The sequence below is a fragment of the Pipistrellus kuhlii genome, unplaced genomic scaffold (genome assembly GCF_014108245.1).
Source record: "Pipistrellus kuhlii isolate mPipKuh1 unplaced genomic scaffold, mPipKuh1.p scaffold_m20_p_53, whole genome shotgun sequence".
NCBI classification, from domain to species: Eukaryota; Metazoa; Chordata; class Mammalia; order Chiroptera; family Vespertilionidae; genus Pipistrellus; species Pipistrellus kuhlii.
Window position 1 is genome coordinate 1,743,917 of NW_023425555.1, and position 24,979 is coordinate 1,768,895.

At 55.1% G+C, this 24,979-nt stretch overlaps 1 protein-coding gene and 1 non-coding gene across 7 annotated transcripts in view; both read right to left on the minus strand.

Annotated features, from left to right (window-relative positions):
- Positions 1-2,580: 2,580 nt before the first annotated feature.
- Positions 2,581-2,689, minus strand: LOC118706724. Its single transcript, XR_004984107.1, has one exon. It is a non-coding gene; the product is annotated as a U6 spliceosomal RNA (small nuclear RNA).
- Positions 2,690-4,650: 1,961 nt separating this feature from the next.
- SLC25A25 (solute carrier family 25 member 25) overlaps positions 4,651-24,979 on the minus strand; it is a 28,781-nt gene continuing 8,452 nt past the window's right edge. Inside the window, exons 1-12 of one of the 6 annotated variants that reach the window (XM_036416164.2) lie at positions 14,538-14,547; positions 13,785-13,984; positions 11,180-11,306; positions 11,008-11,095; positions 10,391-10,426; positions 10,037-10,148; positions 8,683-8,841; positions 7,201-7,353; positions 6,912-7,019; positions 6,638-6,805; positions 6,042-6,192; positions 4,651-5,935 (exon numbers count right to left, since the gene is read on the minus strand). In XM_036416164.2, coding sequence (XP_036272057.1) covers positions 5,751-5,935; positions 6,042-6,192; positions 6,638-6,805; positions 6,912-7,019; positions 7,201-7,353; positions 8,683-8,841; positions 10,037-10,148; positions 10,391-10,426; positions 11,008-11,095; positions 11,180-11,306; positions 13,785-13,943 — 1,446 coding nt within the window. In that variant the 5' untranslated portion in view covers positions 13,944-13,984; positions 14,538-14,547 and the 3' untranslated portion in view covers positions 4,651-5,750. Of the gene's footprint in view, positions 5,936-6,041; positions 6,193-6,637; positions 6,806-6,911; positions 7,020-7,200; positions 7,354-8,682; positions 8,842-10,036; positions 10,149-10,390; positions 10,427-11,007; positions 11,096-11,179; positions 11,307-13,784; positions 14,018-14,537; positions 14,548-19,339; positions 19,574-24,979 lie in introns of those variants that run through there. The other 5 variants (XM_036416160.2, XM_036416159.2, XM_036416162.2 and 2 more) reach the window with 5 other exon arrangements.

Sequence of the window (24,979 nt, forward strand, 5' to 3'; positions counted from 1 at the left end):
AAGGGAGCAGGAGTTGTGGCCTGAATAATGTCCCCCAACACATCCAGGGCCTACCCCTGGAGCCTGTGCAGTTACCTCATGTGTAAGGTGACCAGACGTCCGATTTTTAACCACTTGTCCCGCATCCTGCGGTGTTTTAAAAAAGTCCCGATTTTTGTCCCCAAAATCGGGACTTCTTTAAAACGCCGAGGGACAAATGGTTAAAAATCAGGATGTCTGGTCACCTTACTCATGTGGCAAAAGGGAGTTTGTAGATGGAGTTAAATTCACGACTCGGAGGTGGAGAGAACTTCCTGATTGCAAGATCCTCACAGGCACCCACAGGCGTCCTCAGAAGGGGGAGCCGTGGCTGCGGGAGCGAGAGGCGGGGTCCTGGGAGAAGGGGCACCGGGCCCCCCAGAACCGGAGAGGCAGGAACGGGGTTCCCCTTGGTGAGAAGCGAGGCTCCAGCAGGAACCGCCAGACGCCTGGCTTTCGGCCGGGGACACTGATGATGGACAGCTGGCCTCCAGCTCCGTAAGAGGGCGCATCTGTGCGTTTTAAGAGTCTTCGTTTGTGGTGATTGCGGCAGCCATCGGTTACCGTTGGTTACCGATACCACCGGTGCCAGGGCAGAGAGACGCTACAGCACCCTGGCCCCTGATGGACGGGCAGGTCCCCGCCCGGGTCAGGGGCCTCCGTAAGGTGAGGGGGGCCCTTTGGCAGGTGTTGGGAGGCCAGCGCCCCCTCTCCTCAGCCCCACAGCTGCAGTGGGAGATCAGCTCCCTCCCGGCCATAGGGGCTGCGCTGTGGGGACAGCAAATGGCCAAAGTGGCTGTGCCTCTGTGGCCACTGCCAGGCGGAGAGCCAAGAGCAGGAGGCCTGGGCCATCTTGCTCTCTTGGGGCCTGGGGCAGGCCTCTGGCTCTCGCTCGCCTCAGTTTCCCCATTCTCCGTTCCTCCCTGCCCTACTGCATCTCCCCCCCCCCACTCTTCTGCTGGCCCTCCCCATCCAGCCCTGCCCGCCTCTGAGCGCTGTGCCTGGGCCTCACTGCTCTGCTCCAGCTTCCTCGTCCGCCCCGGAGGCCAGGGGGCAAGGTCCACGCCGGCCGCCGGGCCAGCTCCGGCTGCGGGGCCTCACCCTTCCCCTACATTCCAGCCCGTCGGCCGGTGCGGAGGGTGAGAACAGGCCTCGGAGTCAGCAGAGCCGGTTTGACTCAGCTCAGCGTTTACCCGGCGTGAACCCCCCGAGGAGTCCTTCCCTCTGGCTCCTGAGGAGACGGAGGCTCAGAGCGCGTGAGGCCTGCCCCAGGTCCACGGCCCGGCTGGCCCGGCGGTCGCAGGGCCTCGGTGCAGGCTGCCCCGCTTCTCTGCAGCCCCCGGCCCGGGAGAGCAGCCAGGGGCCAGGGCCCTCAGGAGAGGTCCCCAGAGGTGGATCATGGCGCCGTCCCAGCCCCTGTGCAGCCCCCTGCACGTGGAATTTCTAGGCGGAATTACCTCCTAGAATAAGGGGGCCAGACGTCCTGCTCTGGGCGGGACAGTCCCGATTTTTAAAAAATCCTTATCCTAGAACTGCCCAGGGCTAACCCAGCTGGTGCTCAGCAAGTGTCATTCCCAGGAATCGGAGGGGACCTTTCACCTCTGGCTTCGGAAGGAGGCTGACGTGGCTCCCCCACCCCCAGCCGCCCCACGGAAGGCTGGCCTGCCTTCGGTATGCCAGAGATCTGGAATGCAAGGCATTTCGGTGGAAATGACTGCTTGCGTCTGGAATCCGGGATGGGAGGGAGAGGGGATGGAACTGCTCATTAGGACCAGACTTTTCCACTCAGTCTCCAACTCTCCAGCAGGCGGGGCCGGAGGTCAGACCCGCCCAGGCTCCCGGCTCGGCTCCAGGTGCCAGCGGGCAGCAGTGTTCCTGGTCCTGGCCTTTTCCAGCCCCGAGAGGCGCCTGCCCCCCTGACCTGGGGCCCCGCCTCCCTCTTCAGAGCCAGCAGCGGACAGAGTCCCGGCATCACCCCTGCCTCTCCCGCCCCCGCGGGCCACTGGGCCACCCAGCCTCACCCCCTGGCGTAAGGTCAGCTGATGAGCAGCCCTGACCCCGTGGCCGTGTCCCGATTTCCTGGGACGCCCTGGGAGGGGGCGTGAGTCTGCCCGCCACACACCCCTGGGTGGGTTTCCGTCAGCCAGTCACTACCTGCTCGTTCAGCACCCTTAGGTGCCCAGCCCCTGCGGGACAGCAAAGCCAACACCCGCTCCCACCGAGGAAGGAGCTAAGCCAGGGAGTGAGCCAGCAGCGGCGGCGTTGCTGGTGGACAGCGAGGGAGAAGCTAGAAGGACATGGAGCTGGGTTGAGGGGAGGGGACAGGTTACCATTTGAAACATTGCTTTTGAGTATTATTTTTGTTCGTTCTTTTATTATTTCTTTTTTAGAGAGGAAGGGAAAGGGAGAGAAGCATTGATCGGCAGCCTTCTGCACACCTCCTACTGGGGACGCAGCCCGAAACCCAGGAATGCGAACCATGACCTCCTGCTTCATAGGCTCAACCACTGAGCCACACCGGCAGGGCCAAAAGTTTATTTTATTATTGTTTTTTATTTTTTTAAAAATACGAAATGCTTCATGAATTTGCGTCATCCTTGTGCAGGGGCCATGCTAACCTTCTCTGTATCTTTAATCTTTAGTTTCGGTGCTGCCGAAGGGAAGCGAGCACCAAGAGGTGACCATTGTAAACGGGGCTGAGGGAAGGCTTGGTGAGAAGGTGAGGAGAGACTGGAGCGAAGGAGGGATGAGGGAGACGCCTGGAGGAAGGCAGGCGAGGCGGTGTTCAGAGCTTTGGCCGTATCAGAGCACCTGCTCAGGTTAGCTCTGAGCTTGAGAACGGAGGAGGCAGGTTGGAGGGGTGGGGCACCAATTAGCCAAATGACTTATGTCTGTGACCCTGACAGCAGCTGAGGCCAATGGCTGTCAGTCTCCTGGGCCTCACAGCTCACCACAACGCCGGGGCCAAAACAGGAAGCCCTCCTCACAGTCCGGGCTGCAGTCTGAAATGGGGGTGTTGGCAGGCCGGGGTCACCTCCGCCCTCTGCCTCTGTGGTCACGTGGTGTTCTGTCTCCCTGTGTCTGTGAATTTCCCTCTCTGGACACCATCATTGGTTTAGGGCCCACCTAGTAAGGTATGACCTCATCTTACCCGGGATACATTTGCAAAACCGTACTTCCAAATAAAGCAACATTCCGAGGTTCCCAGTGGACACCAATTGGGAAACAGATGCTAAATCAAGGAGGGCAGGGCACACTATTCAACCCCATGTGAAGGCTGTGTGCCAGTTCACCCTGGCACACTTCTGTGCCTCCCACAGCCTCTTGCCACCGACCCCGACCCACGGCCCCAGGAATGCTGGGATCAGGGCGTGGACCGTTACTTAACGAACACTTTATTGAGTACTTTGTGCATCGGGCTGCTCTGAGGGCTGCAAATACGACCCTGCCCCCTGCGGCCTCATCCTCTCCTGGGGTGACAGGCAGAGAGCAAATAAAGCGGGGAGGGGGGGCCCTCCCACATCTCCAAGCCGGAGGAGGGCAGGAACCATCTGGGGGGTTGGGGAGGGGCAGCCAGTGAGGGGGGCAGTGGTGGCCGGTGCTGCTTTACAGAGAGGGACCGCCAGTGGACCTCAGAGCACCCTAAATCCAATGAGCACCCATTGTAGAGGAGGAGCATCAATTTTATGCTGGGCGGGGGGAGTGGACTTTATTTTTTTTAATTTGTTTTTAAAAATATATATTTTATTGATTTTTTACAGAGAGGAAGAGAGGGATAGGGAGCTAGAAACATCAATGAAAGAGAATTATCGATCAGCTGCCTCCTGCACACCCCCTACTGCAACTCAGGTATGTGCCCTTGACGGGAATCCAGTCCGCAGGCCGACACTCTATCCACTGAGCCAAACCGGTTTCCGCTTTTTTTTTTTTTTCAATGATGAAAAAATTGGGCTCTTTTCTAACATGGAACACCCCCACACCACCCAAACCCAGATCAGAAAAACCATGCTCGGTCATGGGCTTTCAAACAATTTTATTAGGCTGTTTTAATGACAACTCCCAATTCTTAATTTGCTTTTTCACAAATTCCAGTTAGAACTATGTTTACACATGACAATAATTTTTGCATTGATCTTTGCACCCCATCTACTGTCCGTCGGGCCATTCTGGCAGAATGAAAAGTGCAACTTGAGGCTGCAGTTGACCAGCACTACTGAGTGGAAGCGGCGGGGGCGGGGGCGGGCTGCGGGGAGAAGCCCACTTCACAGGCGGGTGGGCGCTGGCCATCCCCTCCTCTAGCCCCGCCCCAGACTCACAGTGATAGGCACCGCTGCCTTGTCACTCAGGAAGGGTGAAACAGACCCTTCTGGTGCGGAAAAAGGGATCGGATTTCCATCTTCAGAGGAACCGAGGTTTCTCCCGCTCTTCCCACCCCCCTGCGAACCCTCAGGTCCCGAGGCGCCGCCCCCACCTGCCAAGGACACTCCTCTGGGCCAGGGCCCCCGCTGCTCCTCGGACAGATGTGACCCCATGTGGGCAGCGGCAGGAAGGCCACTCCCACTGTCTCTCCTCTCCCCACCTCTTGGGTGTGGGAAGGTACAATCAACCATGAACATAAATATGAATAAAAAATGAACTTGAAAATGACAGGTTATTAATTAAACAAATCTATAAAAATAGTTAGGACATAACTCTGTTCAAATAAATACGAAATAAATAGGCTCCAAGCAGTGACACGTGGCATCAGTGGAATGTGAGGCTGGTCCCGCCTGGCCCCGCTGGGATCGGACGTGACCCGGGGGCGTCAGGAACAGACGTTAATGCAGTCAGCCAAGCTCTCCGCTCGCGCTGTCTTCCCTCTGGAAGCTCAGGACTTCACATTGTCCATTTGTCCTTCTGGACAAAACCCTTTTCTCAAAAACACCTAATGAAGGCCCCAACCCTTCCTTCTCAGGGCATGCAGACCCGGGGCAGAAACTGGCCTTCCCGTTACACCACACCCCTGCCTCATGCCAGAGCAGGGCCAGGGAGCTGGATCTGAGCTGGTGCCAGTCCCGACGGAGCCTGGAGCCAGCTCAGGCACAGGAGGCCCCAGCAGCACAGGGCAGAGGCCTCTGGGCTCCGGGCAAGCCATGCGCCCGGGTGCCAGGCAGCCAGTGGCCGGGCTGGGCCTGGCCTGCATGCATCGGTGCCCCTCTGCGGTGAGCGCAGATGAGGGTGGGCACTCCCAGGCTCCCCTTTCCCTGCACAACCTCGCCAGGGCCATGCTGCACGCTGGGAAGTCGAGGGTGAGGTCGGCTGGAAGCACCTTTCCCTGCGGCCTGAGGGGAGGAGCAGGCGGGCATGGGAGTGGGCTGGTGGCCCTCCTACCATATTCAAACAGCAGTGAGGCGGCAGCAAAGTGGGCACAGGGCAGATGCCCAGCAGGCAGAGGGCAGGGGCCCGGGGCCATGGTCTGGCAGGAAGAGATGGAAGAACTAAGCCGCCTCCAAGCCCTGCTGTCTGGCAGACACTACAGGAAAGTCCAGTCTCTCCTGCGCATCAGCCCGGGTCCTGCTGGTTAGCAGGACAGACCTGGTGGGCTTGCCAGCTCCCCATCCCCCGTCCCTGCGCTGCACCCCAGGGTTCACAGCTTGGCTTCCGTCAGCGTAGTGTCGGCACATTCACAGAATGAGATGCTGCACATCCCGGGCCGAGCCCAGGATCAGAGTCCGCGGCGGGCTGCCCTCCCGTCACCGCGACTGCACGCCCAGTGTGATCTTCAGGTTCTCGTACACCACGTAGCTGATGCTCACGGCCGGGATCACCTTCATGAAGTTGGGGGCCAGCCCCCGGTACAGGCCGAAGGCGCCCTCGGTCTGCAGGATCTGCTTGAAGAGGCTGCTCATGGTCACCTGGGGGGCGCCCTCGATGGAGGCTGCAGGGGTGAGAGGTCGTCCGTCAGAGGCCTTTCACGGCTCCTCCCTGGATCCCAGCCTGCCCGGGGGATGGATGCCCGGGGACCGGCCTCGGACCAGCCTTACCTTGGGCCTGCATCCGGGTCCTGACCAGGGCCAGCGGGTAGCTGGCCAGCTGGCCACAGGTGCTGGACATGGTGCCACAGGCCAGGAGCACAAACACCCCCGGGTCTGCGCTGTTCACTGCGTAGCGCTGCAGCCAGGCGTTCTTGAGGGTCTGCAAGGGGAAGGGCGCGGGGGTGAGCCGAAGAGCCAGCGAGCCCCAGCCAGAGGGAGGGGGGAGGGTGACACGTTATTGGATCCCATCACATGCGTCTGGGAGGCCAGTCCCCCGGTTCGCTTGGCCTGGGCTGGCTGAGCGCCTGGCCCGCCTGCCCTGGCTTCCGCGGTCCCTGCAGATCCTGGGTCAGACGGAGTGGGGATGAGGCAGAGGCAGCACTGCCTCGCCCAGAGAAGCGGCTTCTGTCGCCTGGAGAGCTGGGGCCCTGGGACCTGCCTGCAAGCTACGGCGGAGCCCAGGCTGCCAGGGGACCTCGCAGTGAGGCTGGTGGACGAGACACTTTGTGCTGTTCCTGTCCCACCCCCCCCAGCGGCTGTCAGGCCCGGAGACGACAGGCGGGGACGGGTGAGGAGGGGGTTTCTGGATCTTTCCTGCGCCTCACCTCGTAGACAGCCAGGTCTATGCCCGCGTAGGGGATGATGCCCAGCATGTTGGGGACGTAGCCTTTGTAGAAGGCGGCCATGCCCTCTCTGGCCAGGATCTTCCTGGCGCAGTCCAGCATGCCCGAGTACTGGCCCGTCGTGCGCAGGGCCATCCGGGTCTTCAGAACCTGCAGAACCAACAGAAGCGACGGAAGCATGAGCACAGCCCGCCCCTCAGCCTCATCCCCACCGCCCGCCCCACTGCACCTGTCCGCCCCGGACCAGGGCCCTCACCTCCATCGGGTAGATGCTGCTCTGAGCGATGGCGCCTGCCAAGGACCCGGCCACAAGCCGCTCGTGGATCCTGAGAGCCTCCTGGTCACTCCCAACGAGACGCTTGATCTACAACAGGGAGCAAACGAGCTGATACCCCGAGACCAGCGCCTCCTCCCGCCCCCTCCTCCCGGGGCCAGTCAGGCTTAGCCGAGACACGGTCAGACCCAGGCCTCTCCTGCCGCCCCGCCCCGCCCCGCCCCGCCGTCCCTCGCCAATGGACACGCTCTCTGGGGGGCCGGGTCCTCACCTGCTCATAGGCCATGAACTTGATGGCCGATTCGGGGGCGATTTTGATGACGTTGATGCCGTTGCCCCGCCAGAGTGACCGGGCCCCTCCCTCTCGGATCATCTGGGTGAAGCCGCCCACGATGCACATGTTGTTGGTGCGGGAGGCGTGGACCTGAGGAGGAAGGGCGGGTCAGAGGACTCAGCCTTTCCTCCGCGCCAGCGTCATGGTGGGCACGAGGGCTCTTCCCCTCGGTGCTGAAGACCGGCTGGGCACTGCGAGGCTCAAACGCAGCCATTCGAGGCCCAGCTGGATGTCCCACGCACCTACTGAGTGCCGCACTGAGCTCAACACCCCCAAGGACCACTTTTTAACATTTAAAAAACTCGGGCACCAAAAGGGTGCAGGTTCAATCCCTGGTTGGGCAGCATAGGAAAGGCAACCCATTGATGTTTCTCACATCGATGTTCTCTTCCGCCTCTCACTCTTCTACTCTCTCTAAGAACAATAAAAACATCCTTAGGTAAGAAAAAAAAAAAGGATCGAGCTTGAGCTTGTTATTATGGAACAATTTCAAAAATGTACAACAGTACAGAGAATTATACAATGAGCTCATGAACCGTGACCAGCTTCCACACGCATGGAAGCACAACCACGTTCCCCACACTGCCCCACTGGGCTGCTCTCGGGCACCCGAGTGAAATGCTTCCCATGTCTACAGCGCCCCCGGGGTTCTGGAGGATTCTGCCTGGGAAGGCAGTGTGTCCCAGGCCCTTGGGCTCAGAGCAATGCAGTCCTGGCCAAGGGGCTCGCCCGAGGGCACACAGCTCTAGGCCCAGACGGGGTCAGATCCAGGCCTGGAGCTCTTCTCCCGGAACCACTCCACTTCCCTGTTTCAGCACAAGGAGGAGGGGTCACAGGATTCATTCACGCAGGCAGGCCCGGGAGGGCTAAGGGGGAGGGAGAGGATGACGTCTGTTCTGAGCAGGCAGGTGCCAGAACAAACAAGGGACAGGAAGCAACTGGCCGCTGCTCCGAAGACGCTAAAGTCCAACAGCGAGTGCCTGTGAGCGGGTGGAACCCTGCCCCTGACGCTGGTCTAGCTTATCTCCGTCCCCTGGGCATGGAGTCAGGGCTCTGGTCATGACGATGGCGGCTGGGCCAGGTGACCACCTGCTCACACTGTCCTCATGTGACACCTATCCATAAGCGCTGCAAACAGGCTCCTGCCACACCCCATCCTCACCAGCTTTACCGTGCACATTATGGCCCTGTAATGTGACCTGGCTAAGGGCCTCAGATAAAATTAGATCCGCTACGTGCACTGCCCAGGCCTGGATCTAATGTTGCCCTTGTCTGAGCAAGAATTCCAATCTAATTTATTGGGACAGAAAAAATATGGATGCAAAGCAGGGCCCCAGACCAGGGAGAGGAGGGAGGACCAACCCACCAGAGCAGCCCAGCGGCGGCCACCAGAGGTCCGGGGCCCATCTGCCTGCGTACCTGCATGAGCACTTTGAGTCTGTCCAGGGGGGCCGTGCAGGTTCTGGATACGGCTCCGGCCCCGCCTCCGGCCACGAGGTGTCGCCACCACATCCCCGTCTGCCTCTCCTCCACCGTGAACTCGTCGGGAACGGTCAGATTCTCCCCCACATCGAAGATCTGCAGGGAAGACCAACGAAGGTCAACAAGCAGGCCTGACGCTGTGGCCAAGCTGCCGCTGGCCGGCAGGTCCATAACCTCCATTGTGCGGAAGGGGCCACCAGGCGGGGAGATTGCCAAGGACTCTGGGTAGGAAGCTGATGCAGCCTGTCCCCTCCGCCTCCATGTGAAGGTGGCAAAGCTCTGTCCCTGAACGTGGCCTTCGGGAGGCCCAGGTGGGCAAAGTGAGAGCCCGCTGGAGGGAAGCAGCTACAAACCCGCAGGCAGCCTCTCAGCGGCCGCCAGGGAGCTCCACAGAAGCGCTCACACAGGCATTTGAGCGAGGGTCGCCAGGCTGGCTGTGCTGCCCACATAAGCCAGGGGTGAAAATCCTCCTGCAACCTGATGCGTCATCAGATCGCGCTGGCAGAACATTATGTAAGGCCTCAGCAAACACGGGGGGTGCAGTGCCTGCGTGTCACCCTCTCTTCTGGGTGGCATCCTGGCTGGCCAGACAGAGCCAGCTCCCCTTAGACCTGGGCTGCAGGCCAGACCACAGATCAGCAGTCCACATAACTTCACCCGACAAAGATGCCAGGTGCCCCAGGTGAGGCCTGGCCTGGCACCCAGGAGACTGACCAGGAGGAGCTGGGTGAATCGCACTAACATCGAGGGGGTGCTCAGCAGGGACCAGCAGAGAGGGCGCATGCCCCATGAAGGCCCGAGGGCAGGGAGTCAGTGTGGCCACTACCAGTGCGGGTGCGGGTCTGTATGCTCTGATGAGATGGAAGAGCAATGTGCGATGGTGGGAACGCATTCTTTTGTCCAGAAACAGCCCACAAAATGGGGCCGTGGGGGGAGAAACCAACTGCTGTGCCTTTTGTCTCTGCAGAGAGCCTGCCCAGAAGGCTCCCACTGGCTGTGGGAGAGCAGTACCATCAGGGGAGGTGTCTGAAGTGGGACAGGCGGGCACTGCTGGCAAAGGAACCCTGTGCTGGGGAATGGCCAGGCCATCCAGGTGGCAGGCGTGTGGGAAACAGAGGAGGCCAGTGGGGGCTCTGGGGGGCTGGCAGAGGAGTGGACAGTCACGCTGCTGAAGGGGAGGCGGGCGAGACTCCCACCCCCATCCCCCCCCCCCGGATGGGGACCGAGGCCGGGCACAGGGAACCCGGGGACAGACGGGAGAATCGGCCTCCAGGCTGCGGGCAGGGCTCACCGTGGAATGCTTCCAGTACAGGATGATCTCGGGGATGTTCTCCACGGGGTGCAGGAGGTGGTAGTCTCTCCACTCGTTCCAGTCGATGGTCATCGTGCCGTTCTTGTCCATGCTGCAGGAGGAGCGCACGGTTACTCAGTGTCAACACAGGCCCCGCTGTCAGCCGCACTTCCCTCTTCCAGGCGAGCCACAGGCCGGCGCCTGGCCACCGAGGACACCACGGAGGGCGCCTCTGCCCGGAGGAGGAGAGGCAAGGTGCCCCCACACTTCCCGTGGCACAGAAACGGGCTACAACGACCCACAAGAACCCCAGAGATCGGGCACAGAGGCTTAGAGGGAGATACAGATACTTACTAGGTGACAGGGCCCCAGAAATGGCCCGTTCGAATTCTGACAGACAGACAAAGGAGGACGCAGAGGAGAGAGGAGAAACAAGACAGTAAGTGCTCTGAGCAGATGTCACCGAGGCAGACACACAGCACAGCAGCCGGGGGGCGGGTGCAGGGAGGGGGAGGCCCAGCCCGGAGGGGAAGCCTCCTAGGGCACTTCTGTGCGGCTTCCCAGCCCGCAGCAGCTCTGATCCCCCAGGACCTCGGCTCACCTTCCCCCCATCTTTCAGATGTGCCGATGGCGTCTAGCCTACCTTAAGTGGAGGGAGGGCTGCCACGTGAGCCCCTCCCCTCCCCACCAGGCAGAGAGGGGTACTCCCTGCTCGCCTTTCACCTACTGGACCCCCTCCCCCCACTAGTCTTTTTCTTCGGGGTCACTGAACAAGCTTACTTCGAGGTGATTAGGGATTCTTCAAGCGAGAGCGGACCTGCAAGCTGGTTACTCATTCACCCCTTCACACTCCCAGAAGCCAAAGTTCAGAGGACAGCGTCAGCAGTGAGTGCCGCCAGAGTCAGCCCGGAGCGTGCCTTCGTCATGCTGAGTGTGAATGGGCCAAGGACAGAGACCGGCCAGGCACTCACCTCTTGAGGATTTTCTCTGCCTGCTGCTCGGATATCTTGACCCCCAGGTCCCGCAGGGACTGCACGATCTCCTGAGAGTCGATCCGCCCTGCAACAACAGAGGCCGTGAGCGGGGGCCCGGCCCATGGAGAGCCCAGGGCGGCCGGCCACCGGCTCCGGAGGCAGCACTCACCATCATTCTTTTTGTCCAGACTCTTGAACACCAGCCTCAGTTTCTTCTCGTGATCTTGGAGATAATGGACGAACTCTTCAAAGTCTAGCTGCCCATCAAGGTCTTTGTCGCCAGCTTGCACAATTTTCTAGGAAACAAAAGTAAGGTTTGTCCTTTAGCTCATGCACCGACTTGTCCCTCGTGACGCCGTCACGAGGAAACAACTGCGCTAACCCATGAACTAACCCAAGAGCTTCCCAGGACCCAAGAATCCACCTTGCAACGAGAAAAAGTACCCCCCCCACACACACACACACCATGAGGAGCCATCAGGCAGAGGCCGGCAGCGGCAGGCTTGGTGAGTTCTCATTCCAAGTGTCTTAAAGACCAACTTGCTGTACCGCCAGGTCAGCTGCTTGGCTCCCTGCAGCGCGTCCCCTGGCTCCAGGCCTCAGCCACATGCTCTGTGCCCAACTGTGTGGGTATCCCTGGAGCTCCAGATGGCACCAGAACTCCGCAGCTTGCTTTTTTTTTTTTTATAATATATTTTATTGATTTTTTACCGAGAGGAAGGGAGAGGGATAGAGAGCTAGAAACATCGATGAGAGAGAAACATTGACCAGCTGCCTCCTGCACACCCTCCACCCGGGATGTGCCCGCAACCAATGAACATGCCCTTGATCGGAATCGAACCCGGGACCTTTCAGGCCACAGACCGACGCTCTACCACTGAGCCAAACCGGCTTCAGTCGCAGCTTGCTCTTTTTATCCTCACAGTGGCATGTGGCCCAGGAACAAGTGAGGGGCCAGGGTGAAGGTAAGAGGCAGAGCTGGCCCCTGCCAATACCTACTTGACACAAATACAGCCAAGAGAATTCTGGAGGCTGGAGAAGCAGCAGAGCCCCAGGGAGCTATTTTGGGGATCTGCTTGATGCCTCGGCCAGTGTCTGATCTCAGGGGAAACTGATGACATAACCAAGCCCAGCTCCCTCAACCAGGTACAGAACAAGAGCGCTACTTAGCTTCGTGACCCTAGAGGCTTGAAGATACTCTGAGGTTCTAAGCCAGGGGTCCTGCTAAAAGCATGACCTCTAGTAACCTGCTGGATCCTCACACACAGCTCTAGGAAGGAGATACTATCATTGGCTCCATTTTACAGAGAAGGAAAGAAGCTCAGAGAGGGTAAGTCATTTATCCTAGGTCACACAGCCAGGGAAGTGGTGGGCAGCATTCAAGTCAGGTTGGTTGGACTCCAACGCCACCTCCCTAGAGATCCTGCTGCCACCCTGGAGGTTAATCTCAAGAAGGTGGAGCACATGTGAGTCACTCCAACCCAGCAACACCCCAAACTAGGAACAAAAATCTCCCAGGGAAAATGGTTACATCTTCCTGTATTGCCCAATGCTCTCAGTGCAAGCATGTCAAACTCTCGACCCATAGGCCGCATGCCTCGCTTAATTGGCCCGTGTTAGCCTTTGAGTTTGACATGCTTGTCTTCACTATCCACAAACCAATATGGGTTCCCAAGTCTTCTGACCCGTGGGTTTGGAAGCTGACAGATCACTGGCTAGCTGGCACTCTCCAAGGATTACAATCCGTCTCTGAAATCACCTGACAGCTCTCTGTGATTGCTCAGCCACCAAGGGTGCTAGGAGGAGGCCTGGGCAGATCCCAGGTCACCTAACAAGATCCCAAGAACAGCGCAGCGGGTGTGGCTGAAATGTGAAACCAATGCTGGTATTTAATCTCCGATCTGAAGTTATGCTAACTTCCTGTAGACTTCTGTGCTCTCGGCCAAGAATTACGTATAGGACTGTCACTGTAGATTTATGGCCAGAGCGGAAATAGAATCTACATAACCTACATGCCATTTAGGGAGGTGAATGGGAGGCGTGAAGCTCTCTGGTATCTGGCTGCTCTGCCACCACCGCAAACCATGTGCCTTATGGGGGTGGGTGCCCTGCGAGACAGGTGTGCCCAGCACAGCTGATTTCAAAATCATCTCCCACCTCAGAACCTCCGGGCCTACTCTCTGCCTCCTTCCCCACCCGCTGCACACCATCCGACCTCTGCCATCGTGAGCGCCGGGGGACAGCGTGGGACAGGATTAACAGGGAAGTGGGGTACCTCTTTAGGAAGCAAGCAATCTCCACGGGGAGAGCTGCTCCCTCTATAAAACGGTAATGGTTTCTGCTGCCTCCTGCTCCGAAGGGACATCTGGCAGGCTTCCCTCCCCTCACAGCCTGCAGCTCCAGCCCGGGTCTGCACTGAGGAGCCTCTGCCTCTCCCTCCTGTCCTCCTGGCCTTCCCTCCAGCTCAGAGAAACCGCCCCGCAGCGGCTGGCCTGTACCTCCCTTCTCAGAGGCCCCCTTCCACGTCTCAGCAAGAAAATTCCTTGGCATTCCCCCCGCAGCGCCTTCCCGGGAAGTCAAGCCTTCCACGGAAGTCACGTGAGAGCCAGTCATTCCTGTGAAGTAGCCTGGCTGTCCCCGCGGGACAACCGGGGGGGAAACTCGCCCATTTCACGGGTGTCACCACTGCCAGCCCTCCTCCTCTCGTTCAGCCCACACTGCTGAAATGCCCGCTGCCTCTCCCGGCCTGGCCTGGCCCCTGACCCCGTACACACCTGCTTCCACTGGCGGAAGGTGGAGAACTCCTGGGACGGGATAAAGACACTGAGCTTGAAGATGGACTTGAGCTCAGAGGGAAGCCCCTTGGACTCGAAGTACTGGAACTCGGCCTGAGCCTCCCCGATGACCGGCACATACAGGCACAGGCAGAGCATGCTGACGGGAGCCGGGGCTCAGCTGCCACGGAGGATCAGGCCTGGGCGCGGAGCGGAGAATGCCAATGCCGCCGCCGGCAGCGCGGCCAGATAAGCCGGCGCGGCTGTCATTGGCCGCTCAAGCCCCGCCCTCTGACTTCATTGACAAAAGCCCGCCCACTGAGTCCTGCCAGCAGCCAATCAGCACAGAGCCCCGGATTGCACAAGAGGCGGCGGAAAGATCAGGACTGACGTCACCCGCGCACCCAGTTAACTCTTCCAAGACAGACGGAGTCCAAACAGACCTTCACCCTCAGGCTGCTGACCCTCCGAACGAGCAAACAGCCGCCGGCCTGTTTGTTCACAAGGTCCCCAAACACGTCACACAGTGCATCTGTCAATCATTCCCGACAGAGAAAGAAGTGGACAGAGATTAAATCAATGTTCGCTGACAGCGGGCCAGGGTGGCTGTGAGGAAAAGTGGGGCGAGGGGTGGCTGAGGGCCCCAGCCATCCGTGAAGCGGCCATACCCTGGGCCCATTCACCCGCAGGGGAGCTGCCCAGCTGCCTGAGCCCAGGATGCAGGCTGCCTTGGCTACAGGGCGATCTGGGCACAGCTCTGGCCCGCTCCGGGGACCTTTCCCAGGCCACTCCGCCATGTGAGCACCTCAGAGCCCACCCCCCTGCGGGCTTCCCCAGGGGGACCCGCAGCGCTGCGGCGCTGACATGCTGGAAGAGGACACTCCAGACTACAAGTTCGTTGTGCTAAGGGACTCAGCCAGGGCTCAGTGAAGACCCAGAGGTGGTCCTCAGAACCCAGCTTCACTCCGAACACGGGACACGCTATGTCACTGCAGCTGAGAACTGAGGACTGTGCTGTTCAGCATGGACGCGGCTAAACTTTAAATTAACTGAAATGAAATGAAAAATCCAGTTTCCTGGTGGCATAGCCACAGCTGCATGTGCTCAACTCAGCATGCCCGCCAACACAGAGTTCTGCTGGTAACGCTGCTCTAGAATGCCCCTTGGGGGGAGGATGAGAGGAAATCAGGTCCTGGAAAGTCAAGATTTTATTTTTATTTCAGGATGATCCTGTTCGGGCCAGTCTGCAATCGCCACCTCACTGCTTCCCCACAGAGTCGGGGATTCGTGATGCGGAGGAAGAAGGCACGTCACAGCGATGAAAAGAAAGCTGGTCTCTGTTCCTGCTCAATGTGCCACTTCCTAATATAGCCCGAATCGCACTCCCAGGAGGGATAAAAACGGAGGGCTGTTATCTGGAGATCAACTGAAGTGAAAGGCATTTCTTCGTTTGCTAATGAGCTTTTTGTGAGGAACTTGGAAAAAAGGTTTTAAAATAAGGTGTTGAAGCTTACATACTATTTTATTAACCGATTTTATCTTATTTTATTAACTCATATGACATTTCTGCCTTTCTAAGAGAGATCTGATGACGGTCTTGGGCTTCATTCATTCAGAGGCAGCTCAGGGCTATCCAGATTCCCACTCAGATCCCATGACACTCAGCTGTCTCTGCAGCTGTCCAATCCAGAACGTTCTGCTTTGAGGTTATTTTTTCTCACTGTTGGGATCCTTAAAGGCAGGAGGCTATTGTTTCACACACTTGTGCCTCCCGGTGGGAAGGAGCCCTTGCCCTGACCCTGGAATGTGCTGGATAAAAGCAGCTCCTGAATGAATGAATGGGGCCTGGCAGGCCTCTAAGACCTCACTCTCATCCACCCCAACAAAATAATGCATTCTTACTTTTATGTTAAAGGAGTTCACATCTATAACAAAAGCGTAATATGCTAATTAGACTGGCTGTCCTTCCAGACCGGTGCGGCAGCCAGGAGAAGAAAGGCCTACTCTTTTTATTTTTAAAAATATATTTTATTGATTTTGTACAGAGAGGAAGGGAGAGAGATAGAGAGCCAGAAACATCGATGAGAGAGAATCATCGATCAGCTGCCTCTTGCACACCCCCTACTGGGGATGTGCCCGCAACCAAGGTGCATGCCCTTGACTGGAATCGAACCCGGGACCTTTCAGTTCACAGGCCGACGCTCTATCCACTGAGCCAAACCGGTTTCGGCCAGAACTCCACTTTTACATAGAAACTGGCTGGGGATTCTTTCTAAGTAAGCCGCTCTCCGGGCACCTGGAGTCCAAAGTTAATGCTTTACCCTTGGACTTACAGATAGAAGCCCCCAAGTCACCCCCTAATCTCGGAGATGAGCAAATAGGCCAGGAGAGGTTGACCAGGCCCCAATCTGTAGATGGTGGGGCTGAGGCTCACCAGGGCCTGTCTCTTGTTACCACAGACATTTACCAGCGCCCAAACCAAACCCGATACCGCCACAAGGAGATGCAAAATCCGTTTCCAAAGAAAGCCTGTCAGGCTGACACTGAGAACCCCTCCAAGCAGAAAGAACTCCTTCAAACTGGAAGGTGGCAGGTGTGTGGGAAAGCTGTAACCTTAGCCTTAGGGACCAGAACAAATGTATCTGTGTGACTGCTTCCGAACACACGTGAGAAGCACAGGTGAGGAGGAAGACGGGAGCAGGCTCCGTTTGTCCTGATGCTTCCTTCACACCAGCAGGCTCTGTACAACCCCTGTGCCTGGCTGTCTCCCCTCCCGCCATCCACTCCTCTTCTCTGCCCTCTTATCCTAATTCTGTGGCCCAGATCTTTTGCTTCTCCTCTGAAACTCTGAGCACCGGGGAGCAATGACAGCAACTCTACAGCCCGTGGAATTCACCTCCCTGTGAGGTCCAGTTCCTCCCAGAGCACCTTCCGGCCCTCACATCGGTCAATGCCACCACAAGCAGCTTGCCCTGTTCTGCCACGCTGCTTCATGCCAACAAACAGGTGCTTCCTGTACCGGGTAAGCGCCAAAATACCATGAGTAAGACCAGGGCAGGTAGAGTACTTTAGGGAGTGCGGCATCAGGTCATGAAGTATTCCCCCTCCCCTGCGATGACTCAGGCCAAGCCAAAATATTAATATGGAAGGAGCCTCGCCTGCATCCTGCATCCGGCTGCTCTCGCCCCACCCACCCCTAGGGCCCTGGAACCTCATTCGCTGCGGCGGCCGCAGTGTCATTTGATGATCAGGTTGCCATGACAGCCCAGTGTAGCTGAAACCTGCCTGCACTTGGCAATGAGACACACAATAAGCAGAATTCTCTGGGCTTCTGAGAAGACGGCCCCCCGGGATCTGAAAGCTGGGATGCCGCCGAGGTTACCTCCCTCTGCAAGCTAATGGCTTTCTGCTCCGGCAGCAGAGGAACTGGCCGCCGAAGATAAAGGGGAGCCTGAACAGTTCCTAGAATAAAAGCTCAAAGGGGCCTGACTCACGGCAGACATATTTAGACAGAGGAAGTGAGAGCCAAACAAAGTGGTGCTGCCGGGAAACCGAGAAGCCTGAGAACCAGAACCTTCTCGGGTTTCCAGAACGTTTGGGGAGCCTCTTCCTGAGAGAAACTGAGGCCGGCCCCGCCGGCCGGGGACGGCAAACCCCAAAGCCTACCTTAGGAGCAGCTGCGCAGGGAAAAGGTCCCGGGCTGCAGAAACGCCCTGCTATCCCAATACTCAGTTCACCTGCTTTTCAGAGCCACCCCATCCAGAGGCGCTGGCTTTCTTGCTTCAAATCAAACCAAACCGCTGATCCATCTCCTGCTTGGGGCTCCCCCTCCCTCCAGCCAGCTGATCTGTCTCCCTCCTGAGCCGGTGAGACTGGCCATGGCAGCCCAGGGTAGTGGGCTCTGGTTCAGCGCCCCCCACTCCTGACTCTGCAGGCCACGCACTAAGCTGTTCGGAACAGGGAGTCCCGATGCCAGGCCACCCTGGGAGAGGGCTGGCAGGAGGTGCCAGTCTGAGTCTAGAAAATGGAGCAGTTAATTATTAAAGACAAAAGTAGGTGACTTTGAAAGGGAGCCAGCCAGCCCCTCATTTCCTTGGCCACACGCAAGCTGGTTGGTAGATAAGTGTTACACACACACACACACACACACACACACAAAAGAGTGCCGCTGCCAGCTTTGAGCTCATCTCAAACAATCCGAAGGCGGAAAGTGGTGACACACTCGGAGTCCCTGCCGGCCAAGGCCAGCTCACTGCAGTCTAAGAGTTCTTCTCAATGCTTCATCTTAAAGATTGCTAAAGTCGCCGAAACTGGTTTGGCTCAGTGGATGGAGCATCCGCCTGCGGACTGAAGGGTCCCAGGTTCGATTCCGGTCAAGGGCATGCACCTGGGCTGTGGGCACATCCCCGGTGGGGAGTGTGCAAGAGGCAGCTGATGGATGTTTCTAACTTTCTATCCCTCTCTCTTCCTCTCTGTAAAAAATCAATAAAATATATTTTTTAAAAAGATTGCTAAAGTTATTGCATCAAAAGTCCCTGCCACTTAGTAAAGGAAAAACGAACATATATAAAACATAGCAATTCAACGAACACGTTTCAGGAATCTACAGTGTGCCAGACACAGGGACAACCTCCTTCCCTAGTTGATTTTTATTCTGAGAAAGAAGAACAGACCCCAAATAACCAGAGCACAGGAAGTGACAAGGTCACGGCCACTGCAGCAGGACTCGCAGCCAGACGGCGTTTTCCGTTCTAAGCCTGAACTCCCCCGGTCCCACCGGAAACTGCTTTTGTAAGGGGAAGGGAGACAATACGGGCTGAAGTTCCAGGCTGGCCTGGGTGAAATCTCACCCCCAGCCCTCCTTAATGGTTTAACCCTGGACACATTACTTCACCTCTCTGCACCTCAGCTTCCTCCCCTATGAAATGGGGATTCCCCCACTTACCTGGCTGTTGGGTAGATCAGGTGAGATAACCCACATTCAGGGCACCAGGAAGAGGGAAGGCCTGGCACTCAGCAGACCCCAGAACCCAGGGAGGCACCGGCCTCTGCACCTGGGAACTCCAGCCCCTCCACCGGCCACGGCCCTCCACCGGCCACAAAGGGCCTGACCTTCGGGATGCAGGGAGGCTGGTGCTGCCCAGCTCCAGGCTGTTTGGCTCAACTCTGAAGGTCCACTCTGCTGCTGACTTAGCTCGTTCATCCCTAAGTCATTCAGATCCGCTAAGGTACAAGGCACGCTCTGGCCATTCGCCCTTTACTTTCAAATGACTTTCTGGAGCCAAAATGACAAACCTAAGGCAAGTCTTCTATTGCCTTCAGCCTCCCTCCCCCTGCTGGCCACACTGAAGTGGACAGAATAGGGCCATCAAGCTTTTGCAGTGGCCACAGAAAGATTCCTGGCTGAAGATCTGGGCTTCTTTATCGCCTGACACTTCTCCCCCGCCCCCAATACCACACTGACTGGTTTGTAAGTCCTCACTTCCTCCCCACACTCCGGCTTTTTTCGGGAAAATGTCCCTACACCAGTCCCTAAACTCAGAGGTTGCCATTACCTTCGGAAACTGCTCTGCGGGTCCGACCACCAGCAGAATGGTGGGTCTCTTGTCCGTGGCCTCAACCCTGCCGTCTGGTTTCCCCAAAAAGCTTGCCATCTGGTCTCCCCGAGCAGGGGCTGGGGTGCCCCTGGCTTCGGCATCGCTCCCCTCTGCGGAGCCTTGGCACCCGGCCCCGGGGGCGAAGCTGGACAGAAAGTGCCACAGCATCTGCAGCATCACGGCCACTTCGCAGGAGGACGGTGACCACAGGACGGGGGTGCTGGCTACACCGCGGCCGGGAAGGCCGGCCGGGGAGCGGTGCGGCTGCCGCTCTATGCAGGGGCCGTCGCCTGCTCCCTCGGTTTGCCTGCCCCGCTGCCGTGCCCGGCCTGAGAAGCAGCTCGCTCGCCGAGCCCGCCGGGTGCTGGCAGCGTCAGAGAGCAGCTGGAGCTCCTTCAATAGAAACGGCTCTCCAGCGTTTGGCTTTTTAAAAGCAATGAGCCCAACAGACTTCTCCCGGGGGCAGAAGTAACTTCGAGCTCCCAATTATTCATCTGTCCTCGCTCAACTCCTGCTCATCACCCGGCGAGAACCTGAGCATCCAGTCTGCATTCTCACTGCAGCAGGGCGCGGCCAATCACCTCTGCCGACACTGCCAAGTTCATTATCCCAGCCGCAACATCCCTCCAATCACAGGCGGCGAGTCCCTCTGCAGCTCAGCACTTCTGCGGGAGGTGCCGAGGGCAACCTCCAGGCTCACCGAGTGCACCCAGCGCAGGCTCGTCCCCAGACCCCAGCTTCCTCCTCCCCACCGGGCTGCTCTGGGGTGACATTCACTACCAAGTTTTACAAGATCGAGAGCCCCTGATGGCACTTCCTAAGATTGCCTGCAACGCTTCTCCTCCTTCGTGATCCCCTTCTCTCCCACCGAGCGGAACACTACGCACATCACATCATATCATAGCTGCTGCCTCTCCCGTGCCTCCCCCTACCACCGCGCACGGTGAGCTGCTTGGGGACAGGGACCAAGCGACAGATCTTTCTACCACTAGCACCCAGAATCAGGCACAGAGTAAGTCTGCAGACTGGACTGAGTAAATTGTTAAGAATACAAGGGAATTAGTCTTTGCTCATTTGGTTCTTAATTTTTTTAAATTAATTTTTTAAAAAGGATCTTTTTATACTTTTGTTTATTTTAAATATATATTTTATTGATTTTTTTACAGAGAGGAAGAGAGAGGGATAGAGGGTCAGAAACATCGATGAGAGAGAGAGACCAATCAGCTGCCTCCTGCACATCCCCCACTGGGGATGTGCCCGCAACCAAGGTGCATGCCCTTGACTGGAATCGAACCCGGGACCCTTCAGTCCGCAGGCCGACGCTCTATCCACTGAGCCAAACCGGTCTCGGCTAGTTCTTAATTTCCTAGCAGATAAATACAGGGACCAACTACTGCCATCCCTCACTAAGGTGACCTTTTGATACAGTGTTCATAATCATTATTTTTTAAAGTAACATAAGAAAAGTATAATAAATCTTAGGAAGAGTATGGGAAACAACACCTCACATGCTATGAGCGTGCACATCAGCATAACCTCTTTGAAGAGTAAGTTAGTCACAGCTACCAGCACTTTAAAAGCACAAACCCTCTGTCACAGCAATTCCACTGTAAGCAATGTATACTGTGGATACAGTAGCACACGTGAGAAGTTACATACCCATGTGTATGATATGTGATACACATATGTGATCAAACATAAGGATATTTTTGCAGCCTTGTTTATAATAGTACAAGTTTGGAAACAACTTAAAGTGCTCTAAAAGGGAATGGGTGGATAAATCTTGGCACATCCACACAGTGGAACCCTATGCAGCTGTTTGAAAGAATGAGGCAGCTTTTTTTTTTTTTTTTTTTCCTAATGAGGCAGCTTTTTACCTACCTTGAAAGAAATAATATAAATGGAGCCACTTCAAAATGGAGGTGGAGCTACCCGCCCCCTTCCAGGCACTGCCTGGCAGGCCTTACTCCTCAAACCTTTGTAACGTTAAAATTGGACAAATTAACCTCTACACCGGGCCTAAAGCAACATTATATTCCAAACAACTATTTGTTCTGACTACCAGACTGAAAACTAAAGACAACCTTAGACTTAGCTTGTAAGCTTATCTGTAGATATAGAAGTTCCTTCCGTGGCTTACTGGTACCCACAGAAATCCTTCCTTCTGTTCATGTCATTTTGCTCCTTGCCTTTCTCATAAATACCCTTGCTTTTACCTCTGAATCAGCTCACTATTTGGGTTTCTGCCTGAATCAGTGCTTCTTGAATAGCTGAGCTTTTGGATCTCAAACAAATACCGTATTTTTCTATGTATAAGACATTATTTTTTTCTCTTTTCTGGAAATCGAGGGGCGTCTTATGCATGGAAGTCAGCCTCAGCCGAGGAGGGAGCCATATGGGTGCGTGGCTGCCCACACCTTGTCAAACAGGCTTCCTCCAATCTCAAGCCTTACTGTTACTGACTATTGTTATAGCTGATGCTATAATTGGAGGTAAAGGTGGAGAGTGCGCAGATGCAACAGGGACCAGAGCGTTCTGAGCACGTAAAGAGGTAAAAAAAATAAGAAGATAAATACCGGTAAGCCATTGTCTTACTCAGAAACATTCAAATGGATGTAATCAGCTATGCAAAAGAGCATGGAAATAGAGCTGCAGAGAGACCATTTGGACCTCCTCCCACTGAGTGGAGAAAACAGGAATTACAATTCCTTAAGATGCCAAAAAAGAAGGCCTTCAGAGGAAGATCAGCAAAATATTTAAAATATTGATTTCTTTTTTTTAAAATATATTTTATTGATTTTATACAGAGAGAAATTGAGAGGGATAGAGAATTAGAAACGTCGATGAGAGAGAAACATCGACCAGCTGCCTCTTGCACACCCCCCACTGGGGATGTGCCCTTGACTGGAATCGAACCTGGGATCTATACATGGAAAAATACGGTACTTGTTGCTTCTCACTTTGGCTTTTATTTTTAAGTTAACACTCTTAAGGAATGATTTGAAAATATGTTGCTAAACGAGAAAAGCAGGATGGTACAATATCCGCAAATCAATAAACGTGATACATCACATAAACAAATTGAGAGGTAAAAAGTCACATCAATGCCGAAAAAGCATTTGACAAAATCCAATACGTTTCTTGAGAAAAGCAAGGTGCAGAAGAAAGGGGATAGTATGCTGCCATTTATTTCTAAGCTTGCATATGTGACAAGTATTTCAGGAAAGACACTGAAATTGAAGAGTGCCCTTCTAGTTGCTAGATAGGTCATTTAATAAAGCCAATTAGATCTCCAAATTTACTTGGTTGAATTTTGATTTTTCAAAATACTAAGAACTCATCCAGAGCCAAAACCCTAACTAAACAAGTAATCCTTTCATGAAAATGAATCTTGTTTTGAAGCACCGAAAATCTGGTGAAATGGAGGAGACACAAGAGAAATCTCATATTTGGTTGGTTACTGGCTTTTAATTTAACGGACTCCTACATACCACAGAACTGAGTTCTAAACTAAGATGGAGTTACCGGGACCGATTCACCTTCCTGCCAACAACAATTAAATGTGCAGATGAAATATATAAAACGATAGTTTTCAAGACACTGGGCTTAGGTGACAAAGGACTGTGGCTCCTGGGAGATCTATACAAATGAGCTGAGCCCATGACTGCCCCAGCTTGCTGGCTGGGGTTTCCAGGCTACAGTGTAGAGGATGGGTACAAGCAGAAGAAAGAAAATAATAAACTAGGGGAAGAAGAGACGGTGTTTTATTTATCCTAAAATCTCCCCTGTTCACCATTTAAGCCAGAGGTCAATGAAACGCATGCAACTGCACTTTGCTAATACTTTTTTTAAAATTTTTATATATTTTATTGATTTTTTACAGAGAGGAAGGGAGATAGAGAGCTAGAAACGTCGATGAGAGAGAAACATCGACCAGCTGCCTCTTGCACACCCCCTACTAGGGATGTGCCTGCAACCAACGTACATGCCTTTGACCAGAATCGAACCTGGGACCTTTCAGTCAGCAGACCGACGCTCTACCGCTGAGCCAAACTGGTTTTGGCTAATACTTTTATTCTAAAGCCCCTTTTCTTGAATCTCTGATTTCCTCAAGGGTGAATACAGTAAATGTCTCTTTCGTTACCGCAGCATCACCTAAACCAGCAGTACTGAGCAGTCTGTTAGCTTCCTGTGGATTACGTGCAATTACTATACTACAACCCTACCAGGCTTAGCTTTCTTGGGGTTGAGAGACCACCCACGTCCAATGACAGAGTGGCCAATATAACCCTCCTGCAGGTGAGCTTATAAACATCACAGAAACTGGGTAATAGGGAGCTGGTCACCTGCAGAAGTGGCCCACCCTTCTAGGAATCTAGAAAATAAGAAACCTGCTGAATAAGACTCAGGATCTCCCATACTTTTCAGAGAAAACAGGTTCTACTGGGAAGGACCCCCGGTGGGAACCATTCCAAATTAACCTGATGAGCTGCCCCGGGGACACGGAATCTTATAAAACAAGGCAGAGAGCTCTCCCACCACACACTCCAGGGCAACGCTCCCCGTCTCACGTCCACCAGGGTACCGTAACTGCCTACCACCTGTCTATCTCAGAATCAGTCTCGTCGGAAGACCTGCTGTCAAAGGGACGGCTATTACTTTTAAAACTGAGAAGTGAAGCCAGGTTTGATTTGACAGCAAACCAGGCTGATCTGATTTGAAAGTGAAGACTGGCTGGGCCAATTAGGTTACGTGGGGGGCACTTTCCATAAATTGAATGAGTCAAATCTGCAAAACCAAGGTTTTGAGCAAAACCAGAACCCAAACTGACAATTAAAAACATTTAAAGCAGATATACAATACGCCAGTAATTATATCTCTGCAGCCATTAAACTTAGAACAAAAATTTTTGGGTGTCAACTGATTATGTTCCAGGGGGTACCTGTATTCAGTTCCTTTGGGACAGCATAGGAGCACGAGTTTGAAGGATCTCTTTCAAATATTGTTACGTAGAGATTTATTATTTCAGAGGCACAACTGCAGCAGGTAACCACCTCTCTCCTCTGCTGTGAATCAACAGGAGGATGGAAATGCTTTGAAGCTACGTGCAGCCTCTGGCAGCTGGGTGTCTGGATGTAACTAACGGAGGACTACTGACCACCCTTCCCTGCGGCTCCGGCCACAATGAGACAATGACGAGGAGCCGGGCACCTGCATCTAATTTGGCACAAATGAAACCAAGGCATTGAAGATGACGACTGCCATGATAAAAAAAAAAAAAAAAAGGGAAATCCTCTTAATCTATCGATATTTCCATCTTAGGAAATAAAACCAGAAATTCTAACTTTGGCAAAAGCTCTCTGAAAAAAACTGTAGATGAGGAAGAGAAAGAGTAATGTATTACAGAGAAAAAAGATTCTCCATGGCTTCTGTTTACTCGTGGTGAAAAGCCAGTCTCCCTCCGGGTCCCAGGTTCAAGGTCAATGCCTACTATTAGAACAAAGACGTAAAAGAAAAAAGTGTACAAATTCAACCCAAACTTAGTTGGGTTAAATGCAGGATTTCGAGGTGCAGCATGTAAACTGAAGTCCTGCAGAA